Raw genomic sequence first — 19,382 nt, forward strand, 5'->3', positions numbered from 1 at the left:
ATTTCATCTGCATTGTGATAATAAGATCAGTAAGATGCTGGGATTCTCAGCAACATCATGTAAAGATGATGATGAAATAAATATCTCCAGTGCAGCACAGTTCATATGTGCTGTGTCTTATAGTATTACTATTTACTAATATTAACATGTCTCTATCCTGATTTACGATGGTCTGCATTAATCACACTGGAACAACGTCAAATACTCATGTCATGTGTTAATGGACGAGGGAAAGTAAAAGAAAGCCTCTATTTTGTTTTCTAAAATACAATACTTTTCCTGTTTAGTGTTCTATTATTTTGTGATATGTATTATTATTATTATTATTATTATTATTATTATTATTATTATTATTATTATTGATGTTTCTATTTTAATCATTTTTTGCTATGTTTACACATATGAATATGACAGGATATTAAAAAGGTCAATTAAATTAAATAAATCTGGAAAATGTAGGCCATATAAAGTATTATTATTTAAAAATGTATATAATTAAACCCTTTTTCTAATTTAACTGTTAGGCTAGAATTATTATATGAATGCTTTTTAGATTTTAATAATTGTGTATACCTGATCCTTCCTCTGTAACCATCCCAAGACCTTCTGCCTTGTTCTGTCTTTCAAAAGCATTGAGATCAAGGACGCTGAAAAAAAAGGAACAGATGAAAAGGAGCTGTGATTCTGAGTCCCAGTTACTGCACACTAGGAAGAAATTATGAGAAAGATTTACAATCAATTACCTGCAAGACTGCATGAGACCAGCAAGGCTTTGAAAGAAGCCAACATCCTTTTTGTCCTTCAGATAATCAAGCATTTTCTACAGGAGATGCAACCAAGAATCACATTTAATATATAAACATAAACCTCTTATCTTTTCATACAGACATGAAGGTTTTAGTATTGTGACCCTGTATACTCTTGTGCCACAAGTTTCAACCACAGCCAGGACTTAAAGATGTGTTTGAAGCTCTATGTCGTGTCCGTAATTCATTCTCATTTTCTGTTGTGATGGGGTAGAAGCTGTTTTTGTGTTGTTTATGATATATTGTTTGTGTATCAGGAAGTTACTGAGAACAGTCTTTCTAACAGTCCAGAAGAATAACATTTTCACTGGGAGTACAGAAAAGAGAGAAACATAAGCGCTGAATACTATCTATTTACCTGCTGTACCGTAGAATTTCCACCATTTAATATGGCAATTCCAAGCTTCAAAGTAGATGCTACCATTGGACCCATTTCACCTTGTAAAAAAAAAACAACATCAATGAAAAAGGTCAACAATGATCCTCATAAAAGAATCAGACATGTGAGGAAGCTGTACTTTAACCATGCCTATAATATGCATTTGCTTTGTCTTTATTATATGTTTACTATACTTTACTATACGTTACTACCATAGTATACCATAGTATACTACTGGGAAAGTATTGCATAATTAATGTATATGTTTTTGAACTCTTTAAAAAGACAAGCAGTGTATTGTACGTCTTCCATTAAACGTGTAATATCATACCACAGTTTTCAATAAGGATTGCCTAACTTGCTAACTTGAGTACCTTTGCTGGCACTAATCATCTGCAGCACCATCTCTGCCGCCCCTCGGTCATGAAGCCTGACCTGCTGGTAGAGAAGCTTCTGCTTTTCCACTTCTTTTTCCTAAATGCAAAAATCCCAGTGTGAAGATCAGTGTGATCGAATTTTAACTTTGTAGTCCAAGACTGCTACTTGACTTTTTTTTGTCCCCCATAGGGCTCTACAGCAGATTTTGAATAATAAATATATAAGTGATGTGCATATATATATATATATATATATATATATATATATAAAAGCAAACTGCAATTTCATTTTAAAGGCAAATCAAAGTGAAGCCATCGATAGCTCACAAACTTCAGGTAATAGGCATTTCAGGTAGATTCAAAATGTGCTAAGAACCTGGGCATTTTCTGCCATTACCACCGTCAGTTCTGACGAGAGGGGCCCGGAGCTCAGGGTGGCCCCCAAAAATTACAATAAAAAATAAAAAATGGACATAATAATAATAATTGCAAGCTTTCTACAGTACCCGATTGACAGCAAATCTGCCAATCGGAACATCATTTACATTTTTGATGCGGTTTTTCAAAGCCGTAACCACCCATCAAATTGCTCAAAAAGCCAATGATTGGTTAGCACCATGTGTCAGGAAAACATACCTCTTTGAATTATTAACCTATCATGGGTGGCTTCAGAGATATACGGTTGGGAATAAGTGATGCGCATTCAAGTTTGACTGCCCTGTCTCGGCGCCGTGGACTTGCTAGTCGGGAGGGGGGATGTTGGCTTGGGTGGGATCCAAGCCAACAGGATGTACCGGGGCCCCAGATTTCTCTCAACGAGACTGCATGCTGTTAAATAACTGGCTATTAAACCAGCCGAATTGGAATTGGAGCACATTCCACTGTAAGGCAGAGCTGATCAGCTACAACTTCGGGGTGGATTCAATCTAAATATATAACAGTCATTTATGACCCCTGTTCTGTGACAATTTTCAATCAAACTGTAGGAGGAAACATAAAACACACCCCTGCAAAAGCATACAACTAAGCCTTTATTTGAAAACACTTACATAATATCTGATCGAATATCGCCATAGAACACGGTCATATAGCACCAAACATTTATAATTGAATCCGCCCCTTAGAGTTAGGCATCATGGAAAACTTGTTTGTACTTTTTAGTTGCTACAATTTTTTTTTTAAAAAGTACAACTATAAAAGCAGTAGCTCTAGGGTATTAAAATGTAAGCTTGCATAGAGTCCTATGATAACAGTAAGCCCTTTGAATGGCATGGCGGTTTTAAGCTCAGTTAAAGGGGACATGAATCTCTCAATTAGTATCATGTCCACAACACAACTGCTGAAACATGTATGGTTGCTTGGGTGCAGGAGCAGCAGCAGCGGCAGCAGCAGAGAGGAGCAACTTAGCACTAGCAGCAATAGCCTATTATATTGCCAGCTTTGCTGCCTTAAACTTTCCATCAAAACTAGGCAAAAGACACTCAAAGATGGAAGAGGTTTCAAAAAATGAAGGCTTGTTTAAAGAATAAAAAGTGGGGGGAAATGGGAAACCTTTAAAAAGAAAATAAAAAATGCGACCAACACAGATAGTGAGTGTTGTTACCAGAGAGTTTTCCACGTCGTTGGCAAATTTGTTGCTTAAATCTTTAATAATATTGTGCTGCGGAAACAAAATTTAATCATTTCATACTATAAATGTAAAGCTGCTAGTCTTTTACTTTTTGACCTAATGTTAATTGCTTTGTAAGTCGAAAGGGAAAAAAAAGCTTTTAAAAAAAAGCAGCCTTGCTTTAGTTAGCCATGCAAAAGTCTCAATGATCTGCCTTCCTGTTTCAACCTCTTCCTTACAGGGTAACTGCAACAGATTGTGATTTAGTAAACTTTTTAAAACAAAATTAAAGCTGCACTACATTTTTTAATGTTTTAAGGACTAAATCCATTTACTACATTAACCTACATACATTTAATATTATGTTTTCCTATTTACTTGTAATTTAAGTATAGATAAGCTGTTAATAAATATTATGAAGTGATATTACAGTCAAATAGTCTCAAACTTCAAAGAAGAAAAAAAGCAGAAATTCAAAGAAAAAAGGTTTTAGCCATATGCGGCAGGGTGTTTTATGTGGTGTGTTATTGTTGGTGTGTATGTATTGGGGCACGGCATATAATGTGGACTATGTAGCATGGGTGATTCAAAATGCATATTTGTATTTAGGCACGGGATTTTGCACAATCACTTCACGTGCAGATAAAATGTGTAGTAGCATGTGGGCACGGGGATAAGTCGCCTTGGATAAAGGTGTCTGCCAAATAAATAAATAATACAAAAATTATAATATATAATATTTGTATTTGTATTTCTGTTGACATAGCTATAACCATCATCTGTTTCATTATAATAGTGCAGCTTTAATTCTCCCGATACCAATGCAATAAAAGTACTAACAGCATGGCATTCAAATAGATTCAAATTATACCTTTTGCATTACACAGAAACATTTTTTTTTTTTTTATTAGGATTTTGGTCACAAAACAACGTAATCTGGTAATCCTTTTAGTAACAGCATGAAAGGTGCAATCTGATTACAGCAATGAAACAGAACAGTTCATACCTTTTGACACATAAAGCTTTTATCGTGTCATTTTGTAGACAAATCATTAAAATGAAGAGCATGTTCCATTACTGAATGGAACACAAGAATAGTAGGTGTTTATGGTACAGGATAATACCAGAGGGCAGCGGTTCTTGCCTGTACATAGGTGCTGTAAATGGGTATTGTAATGTGGATGTTTATGGATGAAATTATAAAAAATGTATACATGTATACGTTAAAACTGTTCTTATAATTACTTTACTTTGCATTACTGTGGCTTCACCAACCTGCATTAGGTAAGTACTTACCATATAGGTCTTGTTGAATAGTAGTATTGCAGTCTGTAATTTACTCCTATTTTGTGAACTTGAATATTTTTTGTAAAATTACAGGTTTGGTCCCAGCATTAATATGGATTTACATCCGGTTTAGATCGCTTGAATAGACCCAAAGTTATTTGTTTCTGATTTTCTAACATTAACATGAATTTATCCGCTTTCATAAAAACAAACAAATAAGAGCAGATTCCAGACTAAACGCATAGAAAATGAGCCTTTATATTAAGAAGTCGATCAGTGTAAAACACTCCAGAAATCTGGGACTAGGTTTTAGATTTTATTCCAGGCATGCTTAATATTGTATGTGGAGGGTGGGTCCTATATATCTGAAATGTATCAGTACAAAACACATTACATAATTCCAGCCAGCATTTTGGTTTCGAAATTACGAAAAACATCCACATTCAAATCAAAAAGCGATTTAAATTGTTGGAGATCAAATCATTTTTTGTATTTTTGTATTTTTATTATTTTTTTAAATACCGGAATATTTTACCATCCCGATACAGAAACTCTTCTAGTGTCTCTATCATGTTATGTCAGCATTGTGTTGGTAAATCATAGTTACACAAAAGGTAGATTATGAACATCACAGACATAAACAGTTTCATGATTGAAGTTCCCTCCCAGCATGCCACCTGCTTGCCGTGTTGAAGCTGCCATGTGCAAATAAAAAGGGAATGTCCGCAATTGGATATGAGCAATACTGAACAGGAGAATGAAATGTCTTACTTCAAAGCTTTTCACTTCTTCTCCATCCTCGTCTTCTTCATCATGACAGCTCTGAATTAAGATACATAAGGGTAAACGATCATCAAAAATGTTACTGATAAGTATCTATGGATCTCCTATCCCAATGCTCCCTTTACCACTCCTTATGCGCCACCATTCACAAATGCCAGGGATGGCCAAACATATCCCAAAGGGGCCTACTCTTGTGGAGTTTCAAACCTGATACGTTATAGTTTATATAACAGGAACATATAGAAACATTTTTTGTAAAACAGTACAGAATTGTCTCTGTATGATAAATCTGTGTCTAGGCAATCTCTGCCAACTGAAGTTTCCGACCCCAACCATCAGGACTCAACTGTTCTGGCCCTTAAGAGATGACTTGCATATATAATCTGACCAAAAAATGAATGTACAAAAAAACAGCCAGGTTAGCCTTAAAAAGGGGCCAAAGTAATACAAAACTGGGGTTAACTTCTCCTCCACCCCCAAACCTGCTTGGTTTGAGAGACTAATTTGTTATCTGTCAGTGACCATGGCGGTAATTACACATTCATTTAAAAAACGAGGGAAAGTGTTTAATATATATAATACTCTAAATGCTATAGAGTACACAATATATTCCTTAAATCATTTAAATCCCTACAAGTACACCCAGCAGTTTTCCTATAGTAGTTGCTTGGCCAGTGTAATTAAAGCAAGTTTCAATATTAATGGGTAAAAATGTTTTATAAAATCAGTAATTACAAATACATCTACCTTTGCCATGATGTCAGCATAGGCCATGTAAAGGAAGTCTTCCTCCAGCTTACTGTTTTTGGAAATAAAAAAATTGTCAAAGGAAATAAAAAGCATTAAGAAAGTAATACAGAAAAAATGGTCGATAACATTTCTTAGATGAGTATGTGTTTGCCATACAATTATTATATTTGGTTCAACTTCATTAGAAGAAATATGCACACAGCAGCATCTATGTGTGAATGTGTTACTGCATGGCAATTTTATACAGTACTATGCAGGTCTCAACTTTTAATCTATATTGTTTTGCATTTTCACAGCAATGGCATCTATTAATTAAAACAGATAACCCTGTGATAATGCTCACCACTTCTCAGTCAGTGCAGTCCTACTAAACAGTAAGATAAGCTGGTGTAGAGGGTCGATTGGTTTTGTTCCCTCGTCTTCTTCTGGGGGTTCTTCTCCTCCTGGTTTCTGAAATTTAAATACAATCAGACTGCACATGGAATAGTCAACAGCCTCTGTAGTTATGTAACATTTCTGGAGATGTAAGTATATATGTCGTTTTGTATGAATGAATGAATGAATGTATGTATTGTATACTATATAAAGTCATTTAGAATTTTAGAATGAGTCATTCCAAAATAAGGTAGACAGCCAGGACATAAACAGTCACTGCCCTGGCTTAAGTGTCACAATATTTTTAATTCTGACTGTGGGTTGATATATTTATTTAAAGTTTGTAAAGTTACTTCTGGCCATAAAATGATCACACTGCACTGAATGCATACAACTGGCAAAACTTACAGCTAAATCCTCAATTAGTTTGTCTTCAAAATAATGTTCCTCTGTTTCAATCCATGACTTCTCATAACCTTGTAGGAAGAGGTTCACAGCCCGATGCCTACAGAAACAAACAGCATGTGGGATATACTGCTGTGGACCGTTTCCATGTTCATAGACTGGACTTGGGGCGATGTTCTAATAGATATTACATATTGATCTCCAGTACTCGATTAATTATGCAGCAGCATATTAGCATGATTTGGGAGAGATGGCAGTGTGCCAACAATATGGTCATGCAATCCCTAAAAACACATTACAAGTTCGGAGTAGAATGAAAGAAACCCCAAAGCGATTTTACAACTGCTTCACTGAAGAATAGGGAGTTCTGGGTGAGCTGATTACATTTTTTTTTTTTATCCTGCTGTACAATAACCAAATACCTTGGCAAATTATACAAAGGTGCCATCCTGAAACAGGCCACCACTGCCCTTTTCCTCTGCTTGGACAACAGCTTGTGCCACACAGCCTTCTTGCTTCTCTGAGGATGTTCAACCTAAACAATACAGGAGCAGAAAAGGTCAGGCATGCCATGGCCAGGTGAAGCATTCCTGATTAGCTCAAAATTAAATTGATGGTAATATAAACGAAAAAAAAAAACATTAGACTATACATCTGATGAACATATACTAAGACTTAATATATGCCCTTAAAGAGTTTAAGTTCTCCAATTGTAGGAATTACATTTTATGGGGGAACCTGGTCATGGAAAATACATTTCATTGACAAGCGAATTGTGACTGTCAGCAACAAAAAATCTGCCATATGCAGTAAAATTACACACAGACCACCACATGCTGTACATAAGGAGTGTCCAATCCTAGTCCTGGAGGGCCGGTGTCCCTCCTGGTTTTTGTTCCAATTGTTCCTTAAATTACTTAATTAGTAATAATTTATAATAATTGGTCCAATTAAATAATTTAGGACAGTGTTGGAATAAAAACCAGGAGGGACACCAGCCCTCCAGGATAAGGATTGGACACCCCTGCTGAACATAGACTAACCTGCTCAAGATGAAACAACACATGTGCTATATCTAACACACGCTCTACTGTTTTCTCAGGGTCCGACGTGTCTTCTGTCCTGTTAGGCAAGTCTTTGTACAGAGCCATCTGCCACCTGATAGCAGGATCCTCCAGCTGTAGCACAGAAAGCAAGTCACTTTAAACAAGATATTTTGTGTAAGCCAGAGCAGGATGGAGAAGCCGTACTAGGCAATATGTGTAAAGCAGGGGACATGGCGATACCTTCTTTCCGAATGAAAAAAAAAAACTTCATAACATTACACCTGGTCATAATTAGATAGAAGGTTATATGGATTTCAAGTTGACATAATATTCCACTTTTAAAAATACAATTACCAAAGCAAAACGATTAGTTAAAAAGATTATAATTTCTATACTTATGTCTTACTATTAAGGCACTAGCTACATTAGACTTACATGCCTAGTGACTACCCACCACATCTGTGTTACACCCCAGTAAACTCTGCATTGCTACGTGCCCTTCCTTGTGCAGGTCTTTCCATATTTTAGAACCTGCCATGTCCATAGGCCTTAACTGGTCTTTACTGTGCCTCACCATGGACACATAATCAACAGAGTAGGGCTTTTTTATCACAGACAGGGGAATCTTATGAACCCTGAGTGTGGTGTCTATGGTGGCCGAGCGCTTTCGCCCAGGCTGTTTTTTGTGGACTGGGAGCTCAGGGCTTGCCAGCTTGTGAGGTTTGTTCTTCATCCATTTCAACACTATGATTAGCCTCTTCACCAGTTTCTTGAAATGAAACACTCGGTACTGAGACAGGCAGCATGCAGACATGCAGAGGGGAGAGAAAAAGACAAAGAGAAACATGACATGTGGAATGGACAGGCATGTGCGCTGACAAAAAAAAAAAAAAAGATGCTCTCGACAGGGGCATGCAAGACGGCATCCTTTCTTTTTGTACCCCAACATGCTTTGATTTTGGGTTAATTGTTTTTTATCTCCATATTAGTTCTGTTCAAGGATTACTGCGAATTCTGTTGTTCTGTGTGGTTTTGCTTACCACATATAAGAAACATCAAAATGCAAATGCATCACAATAATATAAGTAGTGTGGTCCTTAAATTTAATCTTGTACTCAGTAGCCATAGATACGAAGCTATGCTACATGTAATGAGTATGCAGATGCAAGTGATATGGCATTGTGAGGGAAAATGAGAGCCCCAGCCCCAGACATACTGTGTTAAAATTGGTTCCACACTATAAAAAGTGTCTTCATAATGACAGACTACTTCATTTTTCAAATGTTTAGTTCAATACTGATATTATTTGAAATGTGTTATAAAAATGAATTATCTAACGCTACTTATGTTGTGTGCTTTGAAGTAACATTTTCAGGAATTATGCGTCATTCTCTGCATTCATCTTTTCTGTTGCTACCTAGAGAAGATAAAAAATCATCTAAGAATGATTATTGTAATATTCGAAATATAACATCCTTGAACGCAGCACCCCCCTGTATAACAAGCAGCCTTAGGTTCCTTTCACTGTATAACGCACACCTCTGTATACTACCCTACAAACAAAAACACCATAGTATGGTATAGAATACTAAAACCTGAGTATACTGCTCGCCTCGTACTGTATATATAACACACATAAGATCTCCTAAAAAAATGTAACGAGTACATGATATAATCTAAAAAAAAAATAGTAAGCTACTGAAGTGAATGATCTTGAGCAGCAAAAAAAGAAAACATATTCACATTTTCACCCAGAATGAATGTGGAGCAGTATTGATTTTAAATTAATTGACGCCACATCAAACAAATATGGTATAATCCTCCCAAATGACAGCTAACACGTTTGGAATCAGACATCAAATTTGAGCTAAAGACTTATTTGTGTTAAAAATGTCCACAGCAGTGAAATATATTCTTTCTTACACATCTAATGTTGTACTATGCACTGAGTGTGTGGGTATGCAGGACAACCTAAACATAACACATTCTGGGTATTGTCAGTCATACCAAGACATTGATATGCATGAGGGTTAGTTCACAAACACAAGCCATATGCAGCTCAAGTCCAGAGTATAACATCCCCTGTTAAATGGTATTTTTGAACAGGAACAAAACGTGCATTAACTGCCCTCCATTAACTTACCTTTCCCTGAAGGTGAAGATTATTACGAATAATATCTCTTACTTCGTCCTCTGTGTCTTTCTGTTTGAAACAGCAAAATAAGAAAGTCCTGGGGGTCTGCTTTTTCAATGCATCTTGTGGCAAGTAACAAACCACTGTATTACTTCATAAGCAATCACATTTTCAATTGCACAGCTCTTTAGATCTATTGTTTTTAGATGGTACTTGTGCTATGTATGAAATATGACACAATGCACATTGCTTATACATCATAATCTTAAGATGAAATAAAAAAGAGTTTTCCTACCAAACTGAATCTGTTCTTTGCCAATGCAATAAGTTCTTGATCCCCGGGTGCACAAATATTTAACCCCACAGGAAGCAGTCTCTTTAGTGCAGCTACAATGAGCGAGGTCTGTAGAGAATAGCGGTCTCCCTTTCGTTTCAGCTTCTTTCTCTCCTGATCTGAAACTGCGCCCTGCATACCAACAGCAGAAATACATTTAGTGCAATACACATAAAGGAATTTACAACTAAAGTATCCACACAACAGTGTTACAAACAGTTAAATGTGTGTGTCTCCGTAGATTAGAGGGATCCTGTTTTGCAAGGTAGAATCAGATCAGTCACTGCACATGCTCCAGCCCTGACACACTCACACACAATCACTTGCCTTTGACATTTTCGACTTGGTGTCGGTGATCAAAAAAGACATATTGTTGATTTCATTTTGGACCACAAAGTTCTGCTCTTCCCTTTTGAAATTCTAAATAGGGAAAAGGAAAGAACTTAGTTGGCAATAAAACATTGTAATATACCCTTTAATGTGTCTGTGACATCAGAAAGCAATTAGTGGTAATGTTATTTCTTTGTTTCTATGTATTTTATGTATTAGACATTGGTGGAGAAGAAATAGAATATTAGTAGTCTCACTTGGGTATGATTGGCCTGTAGATGTATGCAGTATAATATCTATCAGTAACTAACAAGTAATATTTAAAAACATTAATACAATTCATATGAATGTGAAACACAAGCTAAGCACTGGTATTGTTTTGAAGACCCATATGTTAACAATATATAAATAAAGATTAGATCAAAATTAATAATAATAAAAACATAATTCTCAAAAGTTGTCTTACGTGTGATTTTGCCCAGAATATGAACACTTCAGCCACCATGCGAAATAATTCTTCTGCCTCTGGGTTGGGTTCTTTCAGCCACTTCGCTCTAAAACAGTTATAACAATATTAGTACTTTACCACCATTACTAGAAAATCATTAAATTATTAATGCACTTGTACATGTTAAACAAGGCTTTGCAAGGAAAACCTGGTTGTATTTGTGGTACAAATTAACACATCATATCCAAGCACCATAAAAACTCTGTGTGGCTTGCATTCCTGTTGCTTCTTTTTTGTCTGGCCTCTCAGTCACGCACGTCGAGGCCAGACAGGGAGACGGGCGGCTTTAATGCCTGGAGGAAGGGCTACCCTCAGCCATGGATTTCTTAAGGTTTCCTCCTTACTTGAGTGCCGAGCGGTTCATATTTAGTTCCTGCAGGATGCGTTGCAGGCAGGAGAGGCCAGGTTCTCCCTCAGTGCATTTCCTGCACGGGGGGTGGGCCTGTGTTTCAGCTGCTTACTTTTCATTCATCCTTTTCTATTTTTGGGGGTAGGTGGCATTGCGCCACTGCAGTTGTTGCATTAGCCATTCATCATTTTCTTTTTTCCAGTCATGGTTTGGTGGCTTTGTCTTTTGGGGGGAGGTGGCCCTACGAGCCACTTCCTAAACGCGGCACTAGACTACATGATGTCATTGTGTTTTCGCGAGTCGGACAACATTGCGGATAGCTGTCAGCACCCACGGACAAGGTCTCTGGCCAAATTCATTACCATCATTAATTCGTCTGTTCAATTGCAATTTAAATCATCCACATTGCGGATTCTCCATAATGAAATAACATTTTACTTTAAAAGTGTGACATTATTTGTCTGTTATAGATGCTATTCCAAACTTTAATTCAAACACACACATTGAAAAGTAAATCAAATAAATCTATACAACGATTTGGACAAATCGGGCAATTAACTTCTCTGTATGGTTTTTTCAGTGTTCAAGTATTTTAGATATCCTATCCTAATTTGTAATCCATTACAGGAAGCCTTCAGATTAAAATTATCTGCACCCAAACATCTTAAATGTTATTTACTTCCATTTAAATTTAACACAAAAAGGCCTGCACTTTGGCATTACAGTATTAGGGATGGAAATAATGCAGTGGCTACCTGTTGTAATCCACAAATCTGATGAGGAGCGGGTAGAAGGCGTAGAGATCCCGGGCGAGGACGGTGAACTCGTCGAGAATAAGCAGCTCAGCCTCAGACATGTCCCCTCGCCCCTCTGCCTTCATGTGCTCCTCATCCAGCAGCACTGTCGCAGCCTTCTTCTTCAGCTTCTCCATCAAGGGCAGGAAGTGGGTCTTCAAGAGCTGCGGCTTGGCTTTGCCAATGATTGGCTGGGAGAATACTGGAAACAGAGAGACAAAATGCAACTTCCTGTAAATATATATATATGGATTACTCCAGCTCAATGAAGGTTGTTCAACTTGCTAAGTCAATGACTACATTCAATATTTTTTTGGTTGTTGTTGTTGTTGTTGTTGTTGAAACAAGATTTAAAATGAACATTATTCGTCTAAGTCACCGCCCTCCACATGGAGAAAAAAATAAGTCAAAGGGTTACAAAAAAGAGATTTTTAACATCATGTTATTAATTTATTCACATTTATATAGCACCTTACGTCACATGGACCCCAAAATCAATCCATTGTAATAAAAGAGTTAAATGCAAAATTTGGTAACACAAAGAAAGCCAGTTCATATAAAAAGAATAAAAACAACATAGTAGGAACATTAATACAATTTGAAATTAGAAAGGAAAACAAAAAAGCAGTTATATTGCATAATAAAAAAAACTATGATAAGAAGGCTAGTTTGTAAAAATGCATTTTCAGTCTTGATTTAAAGGCTGTAAGAGTCAGAATAAGGCAGAGTGTTACATAGTGTTGGAGCCTTAGAAGTTAAAAGCAAAGTCTTAAAATGTATTCTAGACTGCATAGGGAGCCAGTGCAAAGAGGCCAAGACAGGGGTAATATGTTCACTTTTTCTGGTTTTAGTTAGTATTCTTGTGGCTGCATTTTGGACGAGCTGTAAGTGAGATACCAATAGTTTTGGAATCCCAGAAAAAAGTGCATTACAATAGTCAATTCTTGATGAAACACTCCCTCACCATGCAACCACCAGTGGAGGATACACCCGAGAATTAATATAATTTGAAAGGCTAGATTCTGTAAAAAGAAAAAAAATCTAAATTGCTGATATCTAACAACCGTTCCCACAAAACAGCAACATTCCCACTCATAAGTATTACCTGTTATTATTAATATGAAGTTGAAAGGTGGCTGTGGTAATACCTGCCACAGGTAAGTTTGTAATACAGACCCCACATTTCTCAGAGCTTGAGGTCTTTATCATCAGAAACAAACAAAACTCCCTCAGTCAATACCTGCCAGTCGCTTCATCCAGGCTCCCTCATCGATGCCTAGGTTGTTGTAGATGATCTTCAGAATGTTCCCCAGCAGTGTGTTCATGTGTTCTGACGTCAGTGCTGTGCAGCACATGTCCATTTTCTCTGGGTTGTTTTCAGGCCCGTGTTCCCACCAGTGAGACATGTAACTGCACAGCATGGGCAGCACCACCTCCATCACGTGGGGCATCTGGGTGTACCGAATCCCAGACTCAGCCAGCTCCATTATCTCCTCCAAGGATTTCTCCAGGGATGGGATGTTTGGACATACTTCCTCAACCCGGGCGGGCAAGTTCAAAGCTTAAAAACAAGCAAAACTTTAATTTAGGATCCCTGGAATGTATTCAGGGTCAACTGCTTGGAATTGCTAGTTTCCTCCGTTAGTTATCCCAGGAGAAAAGGGGCGGGACAGCCTGTAAGGTGAATGCACGGCTCACTGAACAGGAAGTATGGTTTCTCTATAAATACTGTATAAAACCTTTCCTTTCCATTTGACTCAAGATTGAATGAGTGCATGCTTTACAGTACCTGCTCTTTCTCTTGACCCTTTGGTGTTGTATATAGAATAGGTGTTATGCTTGTTCAAGTGAGGCTCCATAAACGAAACTGGGAAGGCAACAGCAAAGGCAGCAAGACATTCTCCAAGTGCTGGCCGCTGTCTGTAGAGAAAAGACTCATTATGCACAGTGTCACAAAGACGGCCGGAGTGGGTGGCGTCAGACCAGAAGCAGGCAATAAACAGACAGAGATTTGGGGTTTGGTGAAGCTGACCGAATGCTTTCGCTCAGCATTTAATAAACAGAACAGAAAATAAAAGGTTTTAAACACAAAAACAGGACACGGAACTTGGGGCCAAAATAAATAGACGAACAAAACGAACTAACACTTAACAAACGGTGCACGGAGACAAACAAACACGGTGAGAACAAACACTTTACGTTTACGTTTTTCTTTCTCCTTCTTTCTCTCTCCCGTTCTCCACTCTCGAACACCCAACCCCGACTGAGTGCTACGTATGTCTATATATACTGTTGTGCTGGGATTCAATTACTAATTAATTATTCACTTGAATCCCAGCACGTGAATTAATTCTGTGCAACCCCGTGCTCACATATTACATTTAACCAGCACGTGAAGTGATTTGTGCTCTCCTCGTGCCTAAATACAAATCTACACTTTTTAAATACACGTGAAACACAGACCCGTTTATATCCCGTGTATCAATGACTATACACCAACATTAACACACGCACGCACCATACAACACATAAGCACACAGGGGCGGGGCACATTGCCACAACAGTTATTCAAAATATGTCTTTGGAATATAGTTTAGGGGGGTAATTCACAAAACAAAATATTTTAGTAAGGACTGTGGCAGGGTGGCGGCCTGTCCCTGTAAATAATATGTTTTGCTTTAGGTTTCTAAATAAAATAGGGTTTTGGTTTAGTTTTGATTGTAACTAAAATGTATTAAACTTTTGTAAAAACAAAGTGTGTGCTGGATGGCAGGGCTGAGAGGTTAGACCTCCCTGATTGCCTAACTGAAACCCAATGTGCAGCAGGTGGCCAGGTGACTCTCGGCCCTCCTCCTGGATGCACTCACATCATCGCAAACTCAACTCTCCAAATCAAACCTCCTTTTCTTCCACCCCTCTTCCTGCCCTGCAGTGAGCTCTGTATCTCTATTCCTCTTGGATTCACCACACTCTCTCCATCCTCATCCACCAAGATCCTTGGTGTCACCCTCAACCCCTCCCTGTCCTACACTCAGCACATCTCTCCTCTGGCACGCTCCTGACATTTCTTCCTCAGCAACATACGCAGATTCGCCCCTTCCTTATCGACTACTCCACACAGCTCCTAGTTCAGGCCCTGGTACTGTCCCGCCTTGATTACTGCAATTCCCTCTTGGCCGGCCTCCCTGCCTCCGCTAACCGTCCACTCCAGCCCATCCAAAACTCTGCTGCTCGCCTTGTCTTTTCCCTTCCTCATTTCTCCCACACTACACTGCTGCTCCGCTCCCACCCTACACCCCCTCTCGCCCCCTCCTCTCCACCACCACCGGCAGATTAGCTGTCCCCCCCCTCTGCTCCCCCGCTTCCAGAGCCCGCTCCTTCTCCACCCTTGCCCCTCAATTAGAACAACCTACCCACGGATATCAGGACTGCTCAGTCCTTGACCACCTTCCGGCGCCTCATCAAGACACACCTGTGTAATTTATTTTTATATTATGTATACTCTTAATATGCTGTATGTATATATGGTTCTGTGTGTTTTTTGTGTTTGTACAGCGCTTTGAGATGCGTGTATTTAGGCGCTTAATGGACTTTACTCATATAAGCAAATACGTTTACCATAAGTTAACTGCTCTTAGTCGAATTTACTCTTAAATGTAATTATTTACTGTATTCTTTACTTTGCTCTTATTTGATTTTGATCTTATTGTCTACTGCTTTTACTGTACTTTATAACTGCTCTTATCTGTAATGTAATATTCTGTAAAGTGATATTTTATATGTGATATTTTGTAATGTGATACTTCATAATAATTGTAAGTCACCCTGGATAAGGGTGTTTGCTAGGAAATCAATCAATCAATCAATCAATCAATCAATCAATCAATAAATAAATAAATAAATAAATAAATAAATAATTGATAATCAATTAACCCTGGCCATCTGCCTTTAAAAAGAGGCTGAAAAGCCAGTTTATTTGTTCTGTGCTGTTTTGCCTGGAGGTGAAGGAGGAGAACCCTCATGATCACTTGCGTGTTAACTGGGAGTGTGGACTTTAGGATAGGGATTATTTTAGGGGATTTTGAATCCCACCCCAGTTTAATTTAGTTTGTGTAGGGAGAAGGTTCCTGAAGCGGGACCTCCCTTTCAGTGGGAGCAGCACTTGGCCCAAGCTTGGTCACCTTTTGTTTTATTAGCTGTTTTTCTCACTGTGTTTTGTTTTGCATTTTTGTATATATAGTCATGTACTGCATCGTCTATATCCTCCCGCACTAGGGCTACTATTGCTGGTACCCTAGTGGCTGCCACCAACAACTGCAACCCCTGTGTGTAATAAATAAAACCTGGACGCCTAAGCGCCGTTTCAACGTCAAACCCTCTGTGTATCTCTTGTTCTCTCCGCGGATACCCACAAAAATGTATACTCAGTTTCAAGTTCAAGTCAAACCAAGGACCTGCACACAAGGTTGCTCTACCTATCAAGAAATATTCCAGAACTTGTACAGCAGCTGCAAAAAAAAACGATGAGTCAAGGGGAGAAAAAGTTTGCTGAGCTAAGTGCAATGAATTTGAGGAAATCTGCTGAATAGGATGGAAAGATCCTGCAGCACTAGATAACAAAAAAAGATCTTACCTTTCTACATATATACTTTTGCAAGTGCCCAATGCATACAAGCTGCCAAGTATCCTGTAGCATGACACCTGAACATCATCTACTATAAAGAAAAAGAACGATACATTACATATTGCAAGAGGAACATTGTCTTAGCAAACAAAACAAGGTCAAACATAAATAAGTAAATAAATAATGCAAAACTCAAACTATGTAGCTAGACTGTTATATATTTCATGAACACTCAAACTTGATTAAGAGCAGCACTTTGAGCAGAGTGGATCCTGCATAATGGCAAAGAGACGCCCTGAGAAATACGTACATATGAGGTCTTCTCCAAACTGGTTCTGCCCAACATGCTCAAACAGCGAGGACAGGACAGGCAGGAGGGCCCCGGTAGTGTAGCTAATGATCTGGGTGACCCCTTTGGGCTGCATCCTGGTGTGGGTGAACTGGCCGAGCTTTAGATTCTCCATCGTCTGCTCCAGGTCCTCAGCTGAATTTTCAAAAAACGCCCGCAAAGCCGCCTTCACCGTCTCCAAGCCAGTCTTCATTACCGTCCTATGCATTGGTGAGACACTCCAACTGAACTCTTATTGCTGTATATTGTAACAACATTTTTTTCTAGTTACCTTCATCCAAATAAGTTTCAGTTTGATTTACATTATTTCATTATATTGTGATGAGTATATTTTGTTCTTAGACAACAATTCAGGATATTCAAATATTTCAAATATAATACCTTAAAACGCCACATCCTTGTATCTGTGCTATCTGCAGCTAGACCACTTGAATAAGTTTGAGTTACAGCACAGGAAGCGATTATGTGGATACTAGAAAACAGCAGATACTTTTCACCATGTGTTTGAAATACCTGCTGTATCCGTAACCTCAAGTAAAAGGATCAGGGCAGTGAATCGTGGTCGTGCTAATAATAAAATAGACTTAAAAACCCTATCTGGAACTCGTTTCAAATATTCATTTCATACCTGGCGTCCAGAGTTTGGCCCAAGATGTGAAGACAGTTCACTATAGATGCTGCATCATTTCCTAAAGGAAAAATGAAGAATAAAGCGTTATCGCTACAGCATTCCCAAAGCAAACTTCTCATTCCTCATACAGTAATCAGGCATGCTTAACAGCATGGTATATCTTGTTGGAAATTGACCCATATTAAGTACTTGCCTCATGCAGTGTCGGTAGCTTTTCACATTTCACACTCAACAAACACACAAGGACTTTAAATAATGACTTACCATTTAGCAAATCCTATTACACAGAATGTGTATTACATTTCTTTCCAAAATAACAGGGTTATTATGGTATCTTCAAGTCTAAGTTGACTTAAGCCATAAGTCAAAATGAGGTAGCCAGACTTTAACAATATATAGTAATGTTTTGCAAAGTTTTCTAAAACAACTGTCAGCACACTGTTAACTCCTGCCTTGTCATCTACTGTATCAGGCTGCTACTTAATGTCTGCATTGTAGTTTATATATACAATTCCAATGTAAATCTAGAACACAACAGTACATATACAGTTGTAGTCAAAAGTTTACATACCCCAATGGAAATTTATAATTTCTAGAAATTTCTCAAAAACAAAGAATTTTAGGAAAAATCTTTTGTAGCAAAAGTTCTGCTTTTGTAGATGAGGGGGAAAAATGTTACCAGAAATAGATGTCTACAATTATTTATTTCAGCAATTTTTTTGCAAAACTCCAAAAATGCTAATTCAAAAGTATTCATACCCTTTGATGATATGTTAGTATTGTCTACAAGGTGCTAGAAATTTCAATGTGATAATGCAGAACCTAATTCTAGAAAAGCCTAGAAAATGCTGGATTGTAGGTGAACATTCTTAGAGTGTATAAAAGGGTTAGGCATAGGATGATTGCTGTCATCACCAACAAGTCAATATGGGAAAAAGTAAAGAGCTATCTGAAGACCTTAGGCAGAAAATTATTTATTGTCATAAAGCAGGAGAAGGATACAAGAAGATTTCAAAGCATTTGAGTATCACAATTTCAACTATTGTTCCTATTATCAAGAAGTACAGGACTTATGGTACTGTCACAATGCTCCCTCGGTCTGGAAAAAAGAAGGTTCTTTCACCAAGAACAAGTAGAAGAATTGTGAGGATGGTTAATAACAATCCAAGATTGACTGCCAAAGATATTCAAAGTGAATTGGCTGCAAGTGGGACTGGGGTTTCCATTTCAGCCATAGGTCGAGTATTGCATGGTGAAGGTCTCAATGGTCACAGGCCAAGGAAAAAGCCACTCTTAGGAAAACGTCACAAGGACAATCGCTTAAAACAGCATTTGAATGACGGATATGAGTTCTGGTCAAAGGTTCTGTGGAGTGATGAAACAAAAAACAAGCTATTTTGTCACGCTGATAGTCGTTACATTTGGAGAAAGTCTGGTGAGGCGTACAAAGAAAAGAACACCATACCAACTGTCAAGCATGGTGGTAATATCCTTCAATGGGGCTGTTTTTCC

The 19,382-nt window shown here is 38.0% G+C and overlaps 1 protein-coding gene across 1 annotated transcript in view; it reads right to left on the bottom strand.

Moving 5' to 3' along the window:
• LOC117411543 (ryanodine receptor 2) overlaps nucleotides 1-19,382 on the bottom strand; it is a 207,026-nt gene that overhangs the window by 26,927 nt on the left and 160,717 nt on the right. Inside the window, exons 62-82 of the mRNA XM_059024865.1 lie at nucleotides 17,868-17,928; nucleotides 17,201-17,439; nucleotides 16,900-16,981; nucleotides 14,056-14,186; nucleotides 13,507-13,827; nucleotides 12,228-12,468; nucleotides 11,082-11,169; nucleotides 10,613-10,705; nucleotides 10,247-10,417; nucleotides 9,961-10,020; nucleotides 8,272-8,607; nucleotides 7,815-7,949; nucleotides 7,194-7,306; nucleotides 6,775-6,871; nucleotides 6,335-6,441; nucleotides 5,989-6,040; nucleotides 5,230-5,280; nucleotides 1,560-1,659; nucleotides 1,165-1,244; nucleotides 744-820; nucleotides 574-647 (exon numbers count right to left, since the gene is read on the bottom strand). Coding sequence (XP_058880848.1) covers nucleotides 574-647; nucleotides 744-820; nucleotides 1,165-1,244; nucleotides 1,560-1,659; nucleotides 5,230-5,280; nucleotides 5,989-6,040; nucleotides 6,335-6,441; nucleotides 6,775-6,871; nucleotides 7,194-7,306; nucleotides 7,815-7,949; nucleotides 8,272-8,607; nucleotides 9,961-10,020; nucleotides 10,247-10,417; nucleotides 10,613-10,705; nucleotides 11,082-11,169; nucleotides 12,228-12,468; nucleotides 13,507-13,827; nucleotides 14,056-14,186; nucleotides 16,900-16,981; nucleotides 17,201-17,439; nucleotides 17,868-17,928 — 2,709 coding nt within the window. The remainder of the gene's footprint in view (nucleotides 1-573; nucleotides 648-743; nucleotides 821-1,164; nucleotides 1,245-1,559; nucleotides 1,660-5,229; nucleotides 5,281-5,988; nucleotides 6,041-6,334; nucleotides 6,442-6,774; nucleotides 6,872-7,193; nucleotides 7,307-7,814; nucleotides 7,950-8,271; nucleotides 8,608-9,960; nucleotides 10,021-10,246; nucleotides 10,418-10,612; nucleotides 10,706-11,081; nucleotides 11,170-12,227; nucleotides 12,469-13,506; nucleotides 13,828-14,055; nucleotides 14,187-16,899; nucleotides 16,982-17,200; nucleotides 17,440-17,867; nucleotides 17,929-19,382) is intronic.

Source organism: Acipenser ruthenus, chromosome 6, assembly GCF_902713425.1.
Source record: "Acipenser ruthenus chromosome 6, fAciRut3.2 maternal haplotype, whole genome shotgun sequence".
Taxonomy (NCBI): domain Eukaryota; kingdom Metazoa; phylum Chordata; class Actinopteri; order Acipenseriformes; family Acipenseridae; genus Acipenser; species Acipenser ruthenus.